General features: G+C 46.8%; 1 protein-coding gene across 5 annotated transcripts in view; it reads left to right on the forward strand.

Annotated features, from left to right (window-relative positions):
• Window positions 1-20,556, forward strand: part of GOLGA4 (golgin A4) — a 156,564-nt gene that overhangs the window by 78,599 nt on the left and 57,409 nt on the right. For all 5 annotated transcript variants that reach the window (XM_040433541.1, XM_040433540.1, XM_040433542.1 and 2 more), the window contains 3 exons: window positions 5,380-5,558; window positions 6,925-7,056; window positions 9,818-9,973. In XM_040433541.1, the coding sequence (XP_040289475.1) occupies window positions 5,380-5,558; window positions 6,925-7,056; window positions 9,818-9,973 (467 nt within the window). The remainder of the gene's footprint in view (window positions 1-5,379; window positions 5,559-6,924; window positions 7,057-9,817; window positions 9,974-20,556) is intronic.

Consider the following 20,556-nt stretch of genomic DNA (forward strand, 5'->3'; position numbering starts at 1 on the left):
TACACCAACAGATTATCTGACCAATATCTGTCCAATCAGACCAATAGTTGGTCTGTATAACAAAAGATCTGTGTGTGTAAATGGCCATCTGACTAATGATTGGTCAGATAATCTGGTGTAATACAGGCATTAGGCTTCTTTCACATATGTGGCACGGCCTTCCGGCAGGCTGTTTCAGCATGGAATCGGCCGGACAAAAACCGCTGCGTGCAACCTTTTTCCTTTTCTACCTGAATCACAGCATGTTTGACCCCATTATAGTTACTGCCTGGTTTCCATTCTGGTATCTTCCGCCAATGCCAGATCCGGAGAACTTTCACAAATGTGAAACTAGACTTAGGCTACTTTCACACTAGAGTTTTTGCTGAATCCAGCAGGGTTCAGCAAAAACGCTTTCGTTACTGATAATACAACAGTCTGCATCTGTCATGAATGGATCCGGTTGTGTTATCTTTAACATACCCAAGATGGATCCGTCATGAACTCCATTGAAAGTCAATGGGAAACGGATCAGTTTTCTATTGTGTCAGATCCGTCTTGCTCCGCATCCCAGGACGGAAAGGGAACCGCAGCATGCTGTTGTTTGCTTTCTGGTATGAGAACGGAATGGAATGCATTTTGGAGCTTTTCGTTCTGTTCAGTTACGTTTTGTACCCTATGACAGATCTCAATACCGGAAAATATTAACGCTAGTGTGTAAGTAGCCTAATGGAGACGTGAAAATCATTGTTTGTCGGCAGCTCATCTCCTTGTTTAAACAGATGATGTGCTGCAGACAATATGCATAATGTATAGGGACGAATCATATATCCCCAATCAGTAATACAATCTGCTGCATTTATATGTACTATACAAGAGCTGACTGACATACATATTATTGATCCCATTTAGGGACATTATCTGCCCCGTGCTGATATACTTTAAGTATGAAATTTGCACCAATTTTTATGCTGAATCTGCAATCCTAAATGCTTCACTTCTACATTTGTCCTGAAGAGGAAGATAGCTCCCTCCCCCTATGTGTGTCTGTGAGGAGTTGGAAGGTGGCTGACTGTCTCTGTTAACTAGCCAAGCTAGCACCCTTCCTTGTCTGGATCATCCATGATGAGACGACGGGCTTGACTATTGAACCGAGCCAGTTGTAATGATAAGCATGTGACCAGTCCCCTCAGAGGGCAATGTGTAAGTGTCATTTCTTCACAATACCTCTGATGGTGAGGGGTACACCTGGTGCTACTTGTGAGGTGGCTGGAACGCGAGGGAACAGAACCTGGGTGTGGACCCACTGGACTGACCTCCAAATGGTACAGGACACTCAAAGGTTGCTGGGAGGACAGAGGCTGATCAGGCACTGGCAAGGTCAGAGTACAAGGTCCAAGGTCAGGGCTGTATGGCGTAGTCCGTAAACGAGGTCCAAAGTTAAGGCAGGCGGCAATATAGGGAGGTTCCGTAAACGAGGTGCAAGGGCTGACAGGCAGAGTCAGTTAAACAAAATGCAAGGTCTGGTACACCGAAATGGTAAGAATCGCAGAAACACCTTTGCTAAACAGAAACCAAAGTTGCTCAGGCTCCTTCCTGTAGCAGAAGACGCCTATTTATACATGTTGGCAACCAGCCATAGGCTAGGGAAGAATGAGGGTGTGTGCGCACTGCCTCACATAAGGAAGAGAGGCACATGTGCCCTAACACAGACTGAAGAGCTCTGAGCACACAGAGCAGAGGGAGATGCTGGTGGTGGGTCATGCTGCCCGCGAACCAGAAGACCGTAGGAGACCCACACCTGTGCCGGTCCGAGGGCAGAAGGATTTGCACTGGGCTCAATGCAGTGGAAGGTGAGAAGCTTGGCACCCGTGCTTGCATGTGAACAGAGGCGTGCCGAGTTAACACCAGTCCTCTTCAAGTACACCACCAACACAGAGAGGGGTAGTAGGCTTTCTTCTGGTGTCAGAACAAATGCTGAAGTGGAGCTTCAAGGACTTTGGGACTGGCGCTTAAATTGAGACATCAGCACATATGATATATTACAAGTTTTTATAATTAAATTTTCAAAACATCTATTTTATTTTGTATGGAAATATTATTGTTTAATTAAAAGGAAAATTTTTAAAATAAAATAAATAAAAATAGGGTGGGAGAGGGTAAAAGAAATAAGAAAAATAAACTGTTCAGATGTGGAAAAGTTTACCAGGCGTTCCGCTTTTGTTATGCTTCTATCGATGTTTCTTGCACAAGCATCATGTTTATGAGCAAATAAAATCCCCAATTCTGGTGTGACATACCACAACTGGGGATGGGCGAGTCGACTTCGGGTGGGACATCCGAGGTCTATTCGCGTGGAACTTCGTTGGATTGCTGTGCGGAGCGAGCGCTCTGTGCAGTGTTGGAGTGTGTTGGCTCAGATGGGCTGAGGTTGTTTTTTCGCGGTGTCTTGCGAGAATTTGGGTAATAACTTCAGAAATTGGTTTCTGCTGTTGGGGCCCTTTTGCCGAACTCGGGTTTGGTTCCAAGTGGTTCCTTTGGATGTTTCATCTGGGGTCGATTTGCTCATCCCTAACCATAACCTTGAAAACTTGTGACATTTATCTAGATTCCTGGATGTGGCTCAGCATTCATCAATTGTGACCTCAGCATCTGGGAACTCAAAAACCTGGGAGAGCATGCCCCCGGGCGTGCAATGGCTCCCTCTAGCGGGGACTGGGGGAGCCAAATAGTATGTGTAGCAGCCTTAGTCGTCCTAAAAAACTAATAATTTAAAAACATCTGACCAGCTTTATTTTGCTGTAGGGTGCTGGAGGACTATTTGCGTATTTTGAATGGATTTTATTTTTGACAATTGGTGAAATTCTTGGGAATTATGTATGTGTACTTTAAAGTCATCTAGTGAACAACTATATGTAATAAAGTATAAATGTCATATTACAAGCTAGATGTGCCGAGTCAGAAATGTTTTTGACAAATGAGGACTTTTGGGGCCACATGAAATATGCAATAACCAGAGAAACAATTGTTTGCTCATTTGTTGGATGATGGCCACAGATTTTCATGGGTCAGTTATTGGGAAAGCGCTTTCCTCGGCTCATGTAAAAGTGTATATAGCCTTTTGTAGATGAGTGTTGTTTGGTTGTGCTTTAACTGTGTGTTAACAATAGGGTTGGGTGACATAAAGGTAGTAATTATAGTTCAGAATTTTGTTTAAATCTATTTATCTATTCCTGAAATGTTACACTTTTCACACTGACCTCTTAGCCCTCACAACAGGCTGACACTTTATTGTAGAGCTCACCTCTCAGCAGTCATCTCCTGATGATGATGATGATGATGATGATGATGATGATGATGATGATGATTTTATTATTAAAGCACCATTCATTTCATAGCACTGTACATATGAGAATAGGTATACATACATAATACAGACAATTGCACTAAGCATGAACAAGATGAGGACTTACAATCTACATGGTATGAGAGAAGGACACAGTAGGTGCGGGTGAGGTTGGTCATGGCGGTATAGAGGCAGCAGGGTCACTGGTTGTAGGCTTGTCTGAAGAGGTGGGTTTTTAGGTTTCTTTTGAAGGATTCCACTGTAGTGAGAGTCTGATATGTTGGGGTAGCGAGTTCCTGATCATCACAGGCAGGATTTGCGGAAACCTCATTCATGTTCATGCAGATTTCAGAACGGATTGAGCCCTGAAATCCTGCTAAAAATCTGTTGTATGAACAAGAGCCGTAGCTGCTTGATATTCCAGCAGGGTTATTTGGTCTTCACAAATTTAGTTCTGTGCAAAAAATAAAATAGTGAGACCTGGTCTAGATCTCATCCCTCCATAGAACCTTCTTGCAGTTAGTAGTAGGGTTTATTGTTTCTCCTTTAATGCTTTTTTTGATGAGATTTATTAATCCTATAGATAGCATAAACATGGACAGGCAGTCTAGTTCTGCATCAGATTTATCACACAAGCTCAGGCTGGATGATAAATGTGCAGGGACAACCGCTTTTCTCTGACTCTATATACCAACTATTGGTTTCATACCAGAATTTTGGCACAAATTGGTGTATCTTAGGCCACACTTCTTTCTGCAGAACCCCACCCCCTTGTCAGACATGTTAGGAAAAAGTTGAGAAACTCTTGTTGCTTCAAATTGTGCCACTTTTCAGACAGATTTTTGGCACCGGAACATTACTAAACTACAAACAGTAAATTATTATGTATTATAAAATTATGTGTCTGATGTACTGATGTCGCAGACCTCGTCCCCGCTATCTAGCTCTTTGGCAAGGTGGAAGGAGGATATCCCACAGTTAGAGGATAGACATGAGAAAGAATTGGTGCACACTTGGAGATACTCAGTAATTAGTGCAAGGGACCAATTAATCCAGGCGAAATGGCTGCATCGCGCTTACTTAACTCCAGTCAGACTGAATCGCATGCATAGACTAGGAAGCCCGCAGTGTACCAGATGTGGCGCAGAAAGGGAAACATTGATTCATATGATATGGAGTTGTCCAGTGATGGCTCAGTTTTGGCTGGAGATTCACAAATTCCTGAATGATCAACTGGACTTGCCGGCAGTCTGTTCCCCAGAGAACAGCTTGTTGGGATTGGTGAATGTCCTGATTCAAACTAAATACGCCCGAATTTTGTATAGACTATTGATATTTTATGGCAGGAAGGTCATGTTACTGAACTGGAAACCCCCGTCGGTTCAACAGTGGATTCAAATTATAGATGCGGCTCTACCAATGTATAGACTAACGTTTATCACGAGGCAAGGAGGAGAAATTTGAGAAGATTTGGGGGTTCTGGCTGCAAGCGAGACCAGTACCAGATCTAGCATAAGTAAGCATGTCTCTTAGGGAAGAGAGGAAATAGGGTGTCCAATAATCCTAAAAATATGATTAGCAGAATTCAGCCTTGGGTTCCTTTGTATGACTCAATAGATGGTATTACATATGAGCGGCCTGGCCGGCCAAATTTTCTCTCCCCGGCTGGGGAGCTGCAGCGCTGCGGTGTGTTATTGTAGAGTGAATGTGGTCTCAACTCTAGAGCTTCTGACATGAGACAATTCAGTGGGTGGGGCGATATACTCAGCTTTTTGTTTCTTTGAATACCAATATGTCATGCTGTATATTCCCGAAACGTTCAAATTCAGTATTTGCCTATGACATTTTGACGGCACTAGTCTTGAGACCTGCGTATCTGCTGGTTGATGTTATTCTTTAAAAATAAAGCCTATTAAAAAAAATTAAAAAATGATGTGTTAGAAGAGCTAAGAAATGATTTTCTTTTCATACAACCACATGTATTAAAATATAAACATATTTGAAATAATTTATTTTACTTGATGCTAAAATTATTGGATTATTTCTCACTTTAGCATTTGAACAATTGGAAAAAGCTGTAAGTGCCTCACAGAGCACGGAGGAGGCCCACCACAAAGGCAAACAAGAAATGGAAGAGCACATTAAAGCCATAGAGCAAGCTAGCGAGGAGGAGCGTATGAAAATACAAAAGGAGCTTAGTCGTGTGAAGCAAGAGGTGGTGGATATTATGAAGGTATGCATTTCTTCACTGAACGTTTAGGGAATAGAGAGCTCCTCAAAGGGGTTGTCCAGGTTCAGATCTGAACCCGGACATAACCCCTCTTCCCCATTCAGCTTGAATAAGTGGAGCATTGGCTTTTTCTTTAGATCCAGTGACGTACCGGGTCTCTAAATGGGATGCTAGGCGGTGACTTCATCTGGATCACTGCTAGGCGGGAGCCTCCGCCTAGCAGTGTAAAAATGTGAACAAAAGAGCTCTTTTCCTTCACGATGCGGGCAACACTCCTGTGGAGTTCTGAGAGGATGGTATGCAAATGAGCTCTTAGCAAGCTCTGCCTCTAACACTCACAGATGTAAGGTAGCTATCCTATAAGTCAGTGTCGACCTTTTGAAAGGCCTTGACATGACTTGGATAATAATTAAGCCAGTATCTCATCTGTAAACAGCTGTTTCAAGGTGATTGCCCCTCATCAGTGCAGACCAGAAAGTACTGGCTTAACTGGGTGAGAGGCCTAGGTCAGAATTTGGGGAATACAATATCTCCTTAAGCCAGTACTCTCTGCTCTGCACTCATGAGGGGCAATCGCCTGGAAACAGTTGTCTGCAGATGAGATGCTGGCTTAATTATGATCCAAGTCATGTCTCAAGGTCTTTTAAAAGGTTGAACATTGACTTATAGGATAGCTGCCTTACATCTGGTGGCGTTAGAGGCAGAGCTTGTTAAGAGCTCATTTGCATCCCTCCTTACTGAACCTTACAAGGCATACCTAATATTAGGAAAATAATATTTCCCTGGTCTGTCCTGTATTGCATCTCATACTCAGTCAAGCAAATGCAAGATACATTCCCTGGAATGGCACAGTCCCTTAAAATAAAGATTTTTTTTTTTTTGCTAAGCTAAGACTACCTCCCATTGAAATTAATGGGATCACGATGCAGTTATCAGCTGCATCCACTACACAATGGATGGAGCTGTATACTTCCAGCGCTGACCTCTGGCACCACAGCTACTCTGAAACAGCTAAACGGTGGGGGTGCAGGATGTCAGAACCCAAACTATCATATATGATGGCATATGCGGAGCCTAAACCATCAACATTAAAATCCTGGAATACCCTTTAAGCATTCTAAAGTCTTTATTTAAAATTACAGAGGAAAGACTTACATCAGCATAGAAGTTATTGCCCATTTGATACTGGCACTAAAGTCCTGACCTTCTCCATCTGATACTGTATTATGAGGGAGATCTCTTTCTCTGGATTTCCTAAACATGCTTTTTTAATACATTTCCAATAGTAGGTAATATATGCCATTCTCCATATGTAATATTTCCACTTATTGTAATATGTGGTAAAATGGCCCGTTTTCATGTTTTATAGAAAAACTGTGATGAGCGTATTAAGGAGATGGAAAAGTTACATGCTGAAGTCTTAAAGCATAAAGAGGAGGAACACAAGGAAACACTAAGACTGTTAGAAGAGGAAAATCACGAAAAGCTAAAAAACACATTTGTAAGTGACGGTTTTAGACTCTTTGTACACTATCAGACTTTAATTGTCAAAGGGGACTCCTGGGATCGCCATTATTGTAGCTCATTTACCACAGTGCGTGTGCCTGTTACCTGATGATCTACCGTTTCTCCCTTGGTAATTTTAGTATTTAGCTAAATAATCATTCTCTGTATGTACTTAATGGTAGGGTGGCCCAGGAAAAAGTAGCCCGCCTCCAATATCTCCAAATCAAACTGCCTAATAATAAATCTGTCTTAATTGTCCATAGAGCTGAGCTCTGATTGATTGCTATGGACAATTAAGACTGATTTACTATTAGGCAGTTTGATTTGGAGATATTGGAGGCGGGCCGCCCTGTTTTTAGCTCCATATTGACTGGGCTCGTACAAGGTGTAACAGTTGACTGGTCCTTACAAAACAGCCAGCCTTGACAAGCAGAGTAGAAGTGTAAAGCATTAGAGATGAGTACAGGCAAATAAAGAGCAGGAGCCAAAATCTCTAATATAATTGGAAATGTGACAGGAGGTATTTTTCAGATCTTCAAATATGTTACAGGTAATTTGGAATAATTGATAAATGATGGGGCCTAGTGGAGCAGAAATTAAGCACACCCAACCAGCCTACACGTAAGAAAGAGCACTGTCCAAAGATATGGATTCATTTCCTCTCCATTTTTAAGATTGCAGCTTGCTGTCACTGAATAGAAATTCTTGCTGTCCAGGTGCATGGCTCTCATTCACTTAACATGTGCAGTTGAAGTGTATTATCAGAACAGGTTTCCTGCCTGTGGATGTTAACAAGACACAGGCACACATTTACTAATGTCAGTGCCCCTAGATTTTGTCGTAAATTGCACCAAATGGCATCTCAGTTTGGCTCATCTAGATCTAGAGACATTTTCTGCACCTAGTCCGAAAAGGGGCATAGCTTACTGTAAAGGGGGTATGGCCTAAGAAGAAACATTTTGCTCCACTATTCTGGCTTTAAATTTTGTCTCAAACTAAGCCAACCAATAGTTGGTACAGAGTCAGAGCAAAGTGTCTGTCCCTGCAGCAGATTTATCGCCCATCCGGACCCCCTGTGATAAATCTGCTGCAAGCCCATCCTGGAAAGTTAAAGCCATCTACAGGATTAGTAAATCTACTCCACAGTATATTACAAGATTGCACTATTTTCACTGAAACCTTATATGTGTCTACATACGGAATATGTACCATTAAGTTGTAACATAGTTTGTAAGGCTGAAAAAATACTTCCGTCCATTATTCTTTTACAAAGTTGATCCCGAGGAAGGCAAAAAACCCTTGTGAGATGGAAGCCAATTTTCCTCATTTTAGGGACAAACATTTCTTCACAACTCCAAATCTAGAATCTGAATATTTTCCTAGATCAACAATCTTTCTTCAGAAATCTACTAAATATAACTTTAATAATGTAATATTCTTTTTTGGGGGTTACTATCTCTCCTTGGGGAGAGAGCGCCTTAATCGGCGTGAGGAGACTTATAGGCCATTCATGCTCCTCTCGAATTCTGGGAGGGAAGGGATGCATATGAGCTCTTCATAAGCTTGTTAAGAGCTCATTTGCATCCCTTTCTTCCCAGAATTCCAGAGGAGCATGAATGGCCTATAAGTCTCCTCACACTGATTAAGGCGCTCTCTCCCTAAGGAGAGATAGTACCTCCCCAAATCCTGACAGGCCTCTCATCCAGTTAAGCCAATACTCTCTGCTCTGCACTGATGAGGGGCAACCACCCTGAAACAGCTGTCTGCAGATGAGGTGCTGGCTTATTTAATATCTAAGTCATGTCTCAAGGCTTATTTTAAGAGCTGAACATTGACTTATAGGATAGCTGCCTTATTAAGGCGCTCTCTCCCCAAGGATAGATAGTACCCCCCCAGATCCTGACAGGCCTCTCACCCAGTTAAAAGGGTTGGCTCACTTCAGCAAGTGGCATTTATCATGTAGAGAAAGTTAATACAAGCCACTTACTAATGTATTGTTATTATCCATATTGCTTCCTTTGCTGGCTAGATTCATTTTTCCCTCACATTATACACTGCTCGTTTCCATGGTTACAGACCACCCTGCAATCCATCAGTGGTGGTCGTGCTTGCACAATATAGGAAAAAGCACTCTCCTATGTGCGCTCCCATGGTCCCAGCCACCAGAGAGGCGGACGCGTTCTATAGTGTGCAAGCACGACCACCACTGATGGATTGCAGGGTGGTCTGTAACCATGGAAACAAGCAGTGTATGATGTGATGGAAAAATGAATCCAGCCAGCAAAGGAAGCGATATGGGTAATAACAATACATTAGCCTTGTATTAACTTTCTCTAAATGATAAATACCACTTACTGAAGTGAGACAACCCCTTTAAGCCAGTACTCTCTGCTCTGCACTGATGAGGGGCAATCACCCTGAAACAGCTGTCTGCAGATGAGGTACTGGCTTATTTAATATCCAAGTCATGTCTCAAGGCTTATTTAAAGAGCTGAACACTGACTTATAGGATAGCTGCCTTACATCTGGTGGCATTAGAGGCAAAGCTTGTTAAGAGCTCATTTGCATCCCTTTTTCCCCCCGATTCTTTCTTGTGAATTTCTGTTTCCTCTTCCTCCTGTAACTTTCATTTATAGAGTCTCTCCAGCTGTAAGAGGTGTCTATTACATGCTAAAAAAAGTATTTCCGTTATTAATATTGTGGTTGGCTGCAGTACAGTTTTACACTTACTGGTCTTTTTCTTTGTTTCTCCACAGACAAAGAGTCAAGAGGAGCATTTGATGACTATGCAAGAAAAAGAACAGCAAGCGTTACTTGCTTTAGAAGAGATGGAACTTCAGAAGAAAGCCATTGAAACACAAACTGAAAATCAGCTTCAGGAAATGCAGCAAGAACTTGAGGAATGTAGAACGGTAAGTTACATCATCTTTTGACAGCTCAATTAAGTATGTCTAAAATTATCTTTATTTTTTTATTTTAATGTCTGTAAATTTTCATTTTTTATTCAGACTGATTGGAAATATGGCTGTAGGACACTGATTGTACACACAAGTGTTCCACTTTTCAAATTATTTCAGAACGCGCGTATTCACACTAGGGATCGACCGAATATCGGTTTTACCGATATTATCGGCCGATATTCAGGATTTTGAAAGTTATCGGCATCTATTTTGCCGATATTCCGATAACGAATTGGGAACATGGATCGTGCGGCTGTCAGCGCTCTCCGTGCTCCCTCAGCAGCACAGGGGAGAAGGAAGCAGTGTCTCCCTCCCCCCTGTGCTGCTGCTGCCAATGAGAGGAGGGAGGACAAGAGGAGGGGAGGGGCTGTGGCCAGCGCTCCACCAATGAAGATACCTCTCTCATTAACTCATATACAGTAGGCGGGAGCTGACTGCAGAATCACGTAGCCGGCTCCCGACCTCCATGAGCGGTAGCTGCGATCTGCGGTATACTGGGGTTGGGGGGGGGGGGGGGGGCGCACTGCGCCAAGAATGAAGATAACTCTCTCATTAATTCATATACAGGAGGCGGGATCTGGCTGCAGAATCACATAGCCGGCTCCCGACCTCTATAAGCGGTAGCTGCGATCTGCGGTAGTTAACCCCTCAGGTGCGGCACCAGGGTTAACTACCGCGGATCGCAGCTACTTGTCATAGAGGTTGGGAGCCGGCTATGTGATTCTGCAGCCAGCTCCCGCCTCCTGTATATGAATTAATGAGAGAGTTATCTTCATTGGTGGCGCAGTGCACCCCCCCCCAACCCCAATATTAGACATTGGTGGCGCAGTGCGCCACCCCCCACTCAAGCCCCCCAGCATTAATCATTGGTGGTGCGCCCCCCCCTCCGACCCCAGTATTAAAAACATTGGTGGCGCAGTGCGCCCCCCCCCAGTATTAATCATTGGTGGCAGTGGCCACAGGATCCCCTCTCCCCTCCTCCTCAGTGGCAGTTCCCATCGGAGCCCCAACAGTGTAAGCCTGGGGCTCCGATCGGTTACCATGGCAGCCAGGACACTATTGAAGCCTTGGCTGCCCTGTGCACAAAGAACAGAGCAGCAGGGACAGTGTGAAGTCTTATTCATCCTGATAGATCTCTATCAGGGTGAATAGTACAAGGGTTCTAGTCCCTAAGGGGGCTAAAAGTTAGTAAAAAAAATGTAAAATAAAAATATATATATTAAGTATAAATGAAAAAGAAAGATTTACAAAAAAAAAAAAAAAAACCTACACATTAACAATAAACATGTTCATTTTCAGCAGATTTGTGTAGGATTTTTTTATTTATTTTTTTTTCAAAAAAGAAAATTCACAGAATATCGGTATAAATTATCGGCTATCGGCCTGAAAGTTCCCAGATTATTGGTATCTGTTCTAAAAAATCAATATCTGTCGATCCCTAATTCACACCATTAAGAGGAGAACTCTTTTGTCACCCTTTTTTGGGCTAGTGCTTATACAAAGCAGAGCTGCAGTTTAAAGGACATCTGTCAGCAGATTTGTAGCTGTGAAACTGGCTGACCTGTTACATGTGCGCTTGGCAGCTGAAGGCATCTGTGTTGGTCCCATGTTCATATGTGCCTGCATTGCTGAGAACATTTTTTCTCGCCCAGTTTCCTTGGGGGACACAGAAGACCTTGGGTATAGCTCATCTCCATAGGAGGCGTGACACTAAGTGAAGACTGTTAAGCCCCTCCTCCCCAGCTATACCCTCAGCCTGGAGAGAGAGACTGCCAGTTTTTTTGCTTAGTGTCCAAGGAGGCAAGACACTCCCTGCTCTGCAGGGCTGGTTTCTCCTTGTTTAAATTTTAGATTTTTACTTTTTTCTTTTCTTTTTGTTCCAGATCATCAGGGACAACAGAGACGCACTAGACCTCTCTGTTTCTCCCGGGGTTGAGCTGCGCCAGTGCCGGTCACCCGCACGGCTGCCTCCCCCACAGAAGGCAAGGTGGATCAGGGCAGCCCAGCTCCCCTACATCCCGCCAGCGCAAGGGTCGCCCGCACGCCAAGTCCCCCTTCCAGCGTCCTGCCACTACGGTGCCAGTAGCTGAAGGGGCGACCCTGCTGGAACGGACCGAGGGTGAAGACGTCTATGGTGAGAGATTGGCTGCTCCAGCCCAACGTCCCCGTCCCCCCCCCGGTCTCCTGCGTGCCTGACCCTATACTGGGCCTATGGACCCTTCTGTCCCTGCTAGACCTAGGCTGGCCCCTGGGCTGCCGCAGGGCGACATTCTGCTCCCTCTCTCCTGGCCTCCATAGGTCATTGGCACCCTTCTCCCTACAAGAAGAATGCCTGGGGAGCTGCAGAGGTCCGCAACTAGCTGCCCCTGACTGAGGGGTTATGCAGGCGTCCCACCCTCACAGGCACCCGGTCTCAGGGTCCCCCTCCCTCTTACCGGCTACTGCTTCAGGGCCAGAGCCTTGCTGCTCCTGACCCTCCTCTGCCCTCACGGGCACCGGCCCAAGGGCAAGGTGGTTGTGGCTGTTGGCCACATGGTGCGCTGTTATAAGCCAGGGCCCGCTCCATGGGTAAAATGGCTGCCGAGCGCAGGGTCCTCGCTTCTGGGCAGCGGGGTGGGCACCCGCGGCCTGCAATATGAGCGCTATGCTTCAACAGCCCCAGGCCGACCGTCGGAACATTCCGGTCGGCCGGGCACCGCAGGCTTTACGGCCGCGATCCCGGCGCTCTATCCGGGTCCCCGCCTCTTCCGGCCCGCGGGGTGGGCACCCGCGGCCGGCATGTGCATGCGCCGCTTCGTTCCCCGGCCGGTACTTGAATACTGTGCGGCCCCGGTCAGCCGGGCGCCGCTAATAATTTAGGCCCCGGCTTCACGGCCTACAATTACTAGGCCTCTGTTGGAGGGGGCTGGAACTTCTCCAGGCGGGAATTCTTCCCGCCGGGAGGTTCCCCCGCCCCCAGGGGATCGCAGCGCCGCCCTCCAGGCCGGATCCCTGTTAACCCTTTGGGTACAGGCCGGCTTCAGATGGCCTGTATGGGTGCCCCCAGGGGATCGCAGCGCCGCGGTACAGGCCGGCTTCAGATGGGCCTGTATGGCTGCCCCCAGGGGATCGCAGCGCCGCCCTCCTGGCCGGATCCCTGTTTAACCCTTTGGGTACAGGCCGGCTTCAGATGGGCCTGTATGGAACCCCCAGTGCCCCTGTAGGTGGCTCCCCTTTTCTGTTATTTATATATATATATATATATATATATATATATATATATATATATATATATATATATATATATATATATATATATATATATATATATATATATATATATAAAAAAAAAAAAAAAAAAAAGAATTTTTTTATATATATAACTTGTGGGCTGCGCAGGACGCTGCAGCCTCATGTCAGTACATGCCCCCCTTCCCTAGGCGGCATGTCGCACTCCCCGGCTGCGGCGCTGCCAGGGTCATTTTACCCTTCTAGCCCTCTCTCACGATACGGCGCTGGTCAAGTGCATGCGGCCTTTTCTGTAGGCAGCATTCGTCACCCTCTTTAGTTATGGTACTGCCATGTGCGGGACCCCCCTCCTGGGCGGGATACTGTACTCTCCCTGGCTACGGTTTGGCCTTGTGCATGATCCCCCTTTCATTGGCGGACTACTGCAGTTTCACCGGATACGGTGCTGGCCGTGTGCACGACCTCCTTCCATAGGCGGAACGCTACACTCTCACTAGATTCGTTGCGATCTGTGCATGACCCCTTTTTTCTTAAGCGGAATACTGCACTCTCACCAGATACGGTGCTGGCCATGTGCACGATCCCTTTCCATTGGTGGAACGCTGCACTCTCACTGGATTCGTTGCCGATCATGTGCGTGACCCCCTTCCATAGGCGGAATGCTGCACTCTCTGATTTCGCTGACGCCCATAGGCATGACTCCCTTCCGTGGACGGCATTTGGCACTCTCACTGGATTCACTGCCAGCCATGTGCATGACCACTTTCCATAGGTGGTATGATGCACTCTCATTGGATTTTCCCTGTGGCGGCATTCATACACTCCCTCGGTCGGTGATGTTCTCTCGCCGGTACGTTGTTGGCCATGTGCATGAACCCCATACATGGCGGGGTGCTTGCACTCTCACTGGATCCGCTGCCGGCCATATGCATGACCCCTCTTCCGTGGGCGGTGTACGCACTCTCACTGGATTCGCTGCCGGCCATGGGCACGCCTCCTTCAGGTGACATGCACACATTCTCACCGACTGATCGCACTCTCCCTGGATGCGATGCTGACCGTGTGCATGACCCCCCCCCCCCCCCCCCCTCTTTTCTGGGCGGCATACTACACTCTCACCGGATACGTTGCTGGCCTTGAGCATGGCCCTCTAACATGGGTGGAACGCTTGCGCTCCCATTGGATACCGTGCTGGCCTTGTGCGTGACCATCCCTCATTCCATGGGCGGAATTTTGCACGCTCACGAGATCCAAGGCTGTCCTTGTATGTGCCGTATTGGACTTGCACATGTTCCCCTTCATTGGGAGTAGTTACACTCTCACGAAGTTTCGGTGTTGGGTGAGTTGTTGCACACTCACTTAATGCTAGGATAGCCCTGTGCATGCCCCCCTTTCACTAGGTGGACCTCCTGCATTCCTGCTGGATACTGTGTGGCTATGTGCATGGCGCCCTTCGGGGCGAAGTATGGTATGCCCTACTTCTCTGACGTAGGTACGGCCTTGGGCATTCCCCCCTTTTTTTTTTTTTTTTTGGGGCGGGCTTTTGCACCCTTGCCGACTGCAGTTTGCCAGGTAGATACTGTGGCACTCTGGCTGGCCTTCGCTGAGTGATATTTTGGCAGTGAGTGGACGTTTTTGTGCGTTGTTGGGCCGTGTATACCTTCTCGTCCCGTAGGTGGGTTGGCCTTCTCACTGCTTACGGGGCTACTCGTACGTATCCCTCCTTTCCTCCTGCGACATATTTTTTTCTCTTGGGAGACGGTGTTTGCAGCAAGCCTTGCACTATTCTCTAAAGAGATCATTCTGTCCACCTGTGTAAGCCTAAGGTGTTGTCCAACAAACAATAAATGAATGCCTTATAGATAAGTAGACGGCCTCTACCTGCTCGCTACTGCTCCGAGCTGGGCGGTGCTCATTCGTCTTCCCGCAGCATTGTTTCCCTGCGCTAGTGGTCACATGGTCGAGAGTGCTGTCTGCAGCGCCCTTCGCATTCTATGTTGGCTCTGGTGGGACTACGGTCCCCTCGCCTACTACTATTTCCTTCTACCAGGTTCGGGCCGCTCTTCTTGGGAAAGGTCACCCAACTTCTCTTGGGTGCTCGCTTACCCAGGTCCGGAGGACATCCACCTTGAGTTCTTCAGGATATTCGCCTTCTGCGAAGCGGTGAACGGGGCGTCTCAGTGTAGCGGGGTCCTGCTTTTGAGCTGTCCTATGGCTTCTCTATGCCCACTCCTCCTTTCTTTTGGAGGGTGTTATCCCGGCCTCTGTCTCGACTGCCTTTTCTCGCCGGTTCTGTTTGGCTCCCACTCGGTACGGATCTCTCCGATGTGGCTTCTGTTCCGGCCACGCTTCAGAGGATGTTCCTTCTCTGCCCTCCCCTCTGGGAAGAGCATGGTTGTTCAGGTGGATGGTTCTGGTGTCTTGTCCACACTGACTGTACTAGCTGTGTACCTATCTAACGGGTCTACCGCGTTCTGTCCTCCCGCTGGGTGCAGATTGCGTTTTTTCCATTCTAGGCAATGTTTCTGCTATGGATTTACCTTCTCGGTAACTTGGGAGGACTACCATTTAGTCCGTCTTCCTGTGGTGGCTACATCGGCTTGGGCTTTAGCCTGTCTTGTCCTGGCATCGGGCGGTTGCTGGGCGGACCCTTCGGTTCCTGTCCGTCTGCTCCCCCACTCCGGGTGGATACGGGACAACATTGTTCGGGGCCGACGGGACCAGTTCTACTGACCGTTCTGCCCGTGTTACTGATCATTGGGTTTTCGCCCGCTTGCCCAGGCGACTCTAGTGAGCTCGCTAGTGTTCGCTTCTAGCCGAGTTTTCGTCCAGGATCTGTGGTAGGACTTAGGACTTTACCTGGGGTTCTGTGGGAAGCTGGGCGTTCCCCCACTCTGCCTTTCTCTCTCCATGGTTCTGTCTTTCTCCAGCCCGGCCCTGGGGCTGGGACTCCGTTGCTTGAGGTATCAAGTGTCGTTCCTGTCCTTCCTCTTTCAGCGTTCCCCGACCCTCTGGGCCTGTCAGGAACTTCTTCCATGGAGCGGCTCTTGGGTTCCTTTGTACTGCCCTCCGTTACCGTCCTGGGAACCACATACTGGGCTCTTGGCGCTCCAATTTTTCCTTGGAGTCGTTACAGAAGTCCTCTGTACTCCTTCTGTCCTGTACGGTTGGGTTTCTGTAGCCATCGTGTCTCTGACTGGTGCCTGAGTGGCGGCCCTTCTTGTTCCGAGCCTTCTGTCTTCCCCCAGGACAGGGCTGTTCTCCATTCCGTCTCTTCCTTCCTTCTGAAGGTGATGTTTGTCCTTCATTTCATTGAGGCAGTCGTCCTCCCCTTCCCACCCCCGGGAACGGACACTTCACCGATTTGGACGTTTGTTTGGGCCTTGCAGTTTTTTACTTGGAGATCTCCGACTCTTGTCGACGTTCGGTCTCTTGTGTTCCCAGGAGGTCCGCGCAAGGGTTGAGGGCCTCCAGGGTGGCTTTCCTCCGCTTTCTCAGTGTGGCTCTTGCTGTGGTTGTCGCACCAAGGGCAGGGTTCTGCTTTTGGTGTCACCATTCATTTTGCCAGAGCTGTCGGTTTTTCCTGGGCCGGAGGCATTAGGCTTCGGCCATGCATTTGTAAGGTGGTCACTGGTCTTCCTTGCACACCTTACCGAGTTCTACAGGGTGCATACTCGGCCTTCGGCGTATGCTGCCTTGGGCCGCCTGGTCTGCAGGCGGCGGGTTTTTTGTTGCCTTCGGGTGCTTCGCCTTGGTGCTGTGGTCCCTCCCCCTTTGGACTGCTTTTGAACGTCCCAAGGTCTTCTGTGTCCCCCAAGGAAACTGGGCGAGAAAACGAGATTTTTGTATAACTTACCAGTAAAATCTCTTTCTCGCTCTTTCCTTGGGGGACACAGCACCCACCCATTCTTTGTTCTTCTCTGACTGTTTCCGAGTTTGTTTTACCCTTTGGGTAGTTGGCTTGTTGGTTCCACTTTTTGGACTTTGCCTTTTCTCACTACTTGGACACGCAACTGGCAGTCTCTCTCTCCAGGCTGAGGGTATAGCTGGGGAGGAGGGGCTTAACAGTCTTCACTTAGTGTCACGCCTCCTAGGGAGATGAGCTATACCCAAGGTCTTCTGTGTCCCCCAAGGAAAGAGCGAGAAAGAGATTTTACTGGTAAGTTATACAAAAATCTCGTTTTTTCACATATGCAAATGAGTCTCTAGGAGCAATGAGGGTGTTGCCGGTACACCTAGAGGCTCTGCTCTCTCTCCAACTGCAGCACCCTCAACTTTGACTGGGCCAGGCAGTGAAAATGCCGTCACGCCGGGCCCTGTCAATCAAAGTGGAGAGGGGGCGGCAGTTGCAGAGAAAGCCCCCCTGTTGCATATATTAAAATATCATTTTTCTTAGCTATGCGGGCACATACTGTATGAACATGGGACCAACAGAGATGCTTTCAGCTGCTAAGTGCACATGCAACAGGTCAGTCAGTTTCATAGGTACAAATCTGCTTACAGATGTACTTTAAAGCAAGATAAAGTAATGGACAGCAGCGTGAACATCTCATGGGACAGAAAGTGGGTTTAAAGAGGACCTGTTACCTATCAGGACATTTACTTTTTTAGCAACTGCTTGCATCCTCCTTGAAATAACCATTTTGGAGCATCTATTGTTGTGCTATTCCTTTATTGTTCCTTCTGGAAGTTATGTATGAATTGCTAGCAGTTTGCAGTGATGGTCCAGATGGGTGTTACCAGTTGTGGTGTGTCCCCGTCTTGGCATCATCCAATCAATACTGCCAGTGTCAATGTACAGGGACCCCACCCCTCAACTGTTTACATCCACCTGGACCTTCACTGAAAACTGCTATCAATTCATTCATAACTTACAGCAGTAATAATAAGAGTTGCTCAGCATAGTCATAAGAATAGTTGCCCAGAATTGTTGTTACATGAGGAATGCAGGTAGTTACTAAAACATGTCAGGAGAGGTGACAGGGCCTCTTTAACCTCAATGATCAGCCCGAACACTGTACGTTCAGACAGGAGAGGACCATACTGTTTTGAACAAATGCAATTTGAGCTGTGTGGCTGCAGGGGAGGGGCACTTCTGAGGACTGGTTTTTATACCTTAGAAACCCATCCAAGTGAGAGCTGCAAAAACCTGCAACTCTGGTTTTATGACGCCTATATCCTGATCTCATTTTAAAGATTGATAGTCAGCTTTAAAGTAAAATCACAGTTGTAGCCTGAGATATTACCTTCCTGAGCCTCTCTTTCGATGGCTGTGATCACATCCAGCATTTAGGATGAGGGATGGGGGGGGATTGCTGACAGGCTGCAGGAAGAGGAGAAAAGTAGAACTTCTGTGCATACTTGCTTCTCTGATTGTCACCTCGAAGAAAAAAAATTAAAAAAAAGAGTGAGAAGATGAGCACTTGACCATTTATTCACCCCTCTGCAGCTCGTTAGGCCATTAATTGAAAACTGAACATGATTGTTTACCAGCATTCAAATCACTGCATCATATGGACAAAGCTATTGGGACACCTACCGTACACATAACCTCCTACATGTTTATGTCCTCCCATTTTAAACCCATAGGCATTAATACAGTGTTTTGCCCATCTTTGCTTCTAAACAGCCTCCATTCTTCTGGGAGGGCTTTCTACAAGATTTTGAAGTGTATTTGCGGGAATTATTGCCCATTCATACAGAAAAGGATTTGTGAGGCCAGGCAGTGATATTAGATGACATGTCCTGGCTCGTCATTCTAGTTCATCCAAAGGGTGTTCAGTGGGGTCAGGGCTTTGTGTGCGGCTAATCAAGTTCTTCCACACCAACTCGCCCAACCATGCCTTTATGGACCTCCCTTTGTGCACTGGAGCACAGTCATGCTGGAACAGAATGGTTAGAAGCCCACAATTGTCCAAAATGTCTTGATATGCTGAAACCAGGGGCGTAGCTATAGGAGGGGCAGAGGTAGCAGTCGCTACTAGACCCAGGAGCCTGAGTAGGCCCAAAGACCCTTGTGCCACATAAGAAGACACCAGTAATATAGAAAGTGCATGCTGTCAAGTTACACCTCTGGCTGGAGGAAAGGGGTTAGGTCAAGAATTTGGCATGGGAAGGAGGGTGCCATTTCAATTTTTACCTCAGGCCGCACAGAGGCAATGTGCTTCCTGGCCCCTGGCCACAAAGCACTGAGGAAAGGGGGGGCCAAGCTAAACTCTTGCATCTGGGCCCATGCACCTTTTAGCTACGCCCTGGCTGAAACAGTAGCATTTCCCTTCACTAGACCTATGGACTCTAGGTTAACCCCTGAAAAATAGCTCCATCTTCCGATAAAACTTTACAGTTGCCAGAATTCAGTCAGACAGATAACGTTTCCTGGCATTTGCCAAACTCAGACCTGTCTAAAAGACTGCCTGGTAGAGAAGCATGATTCATTGCTCCACAGAAGACATTTCCAATGTTCTAGAGGCCATTGGTGGCCTGCTTTACACCACTCCAACCGACTCGTGGCATTAGTAACATAGTAACATGGTACCATAGTATATAAGGCCGAAAAAAGACATTTGTCCCTCCAGTTCGGCCTGTTATCCTGCAATTTCATCCAGAGTAAGGCAAAAAAAAACTGTGAAGTAGAAGCCAATTTTCCCCACATAAGGGGAAAAAAAATTCCTTCCCGACTCCAGTCAGGCAATCAGAATAACTCCTTGGATCAACAGCCCATCTCTAGTAGCTATAGCCTGTAATATTATTACACACCAGAAATACATCCAGGTCCCTCTTGAACTCTTTTAGTGAACTCACCATCACCACCTCCTCAGGCAGCGAGTTCCATAGTCTCACTGCTCTTACCGTAAAGAATCCTCTTCTATGTTTGTGTACAAACCTTCTTTCCTCCAGACGCAGAGTATGTCCCCTCGTCACAGTCACAGTTTTGGGGATAAATAGATGATCGGAGAGATCTCTGTACTGACGCCTGATATATTTATACATAGTAATTAAATCTCCCCTCAGTCGTCTTTTTTTCTAAAGTGAATAACCCTAATGTTGATAATCTTTCAGGGTACTATAGTTCCCTCATTCCAGTTATTACTTTAGTTGCCCTCCTCTGAATCCTCTCCATCTCTGCTATGTCTGCCTTGTTCACAGGAGCCCAGAACTGTACACAGTACTCCATGTGGGGTCTGACTAGTGATTTGTAAAGTGGTAGGACTATGTTCTCATCACGGGCATCTATGCCCCTTTTGATGCAACCCATTATCTTATAGGCCTTGGCAGCAGCTGCCTGACACTGGTTTTTACATCTTAGT

The sequence above is a fragment of the Bufo bufo genome, chromosome 5 (genome assembly GCF_905171765.1).
Source record: "Bufo bufo chromosome 5, aBufBuf1.1, whole genome shotgun sequence".
In the NCBI taxonomy this organism is placed as follows: domain Eukaryota; kingdom Metazoa; phylum Chordata; class Amphibia; order Anura; family Bufonidae; genus Bufo; species Bufo bufo.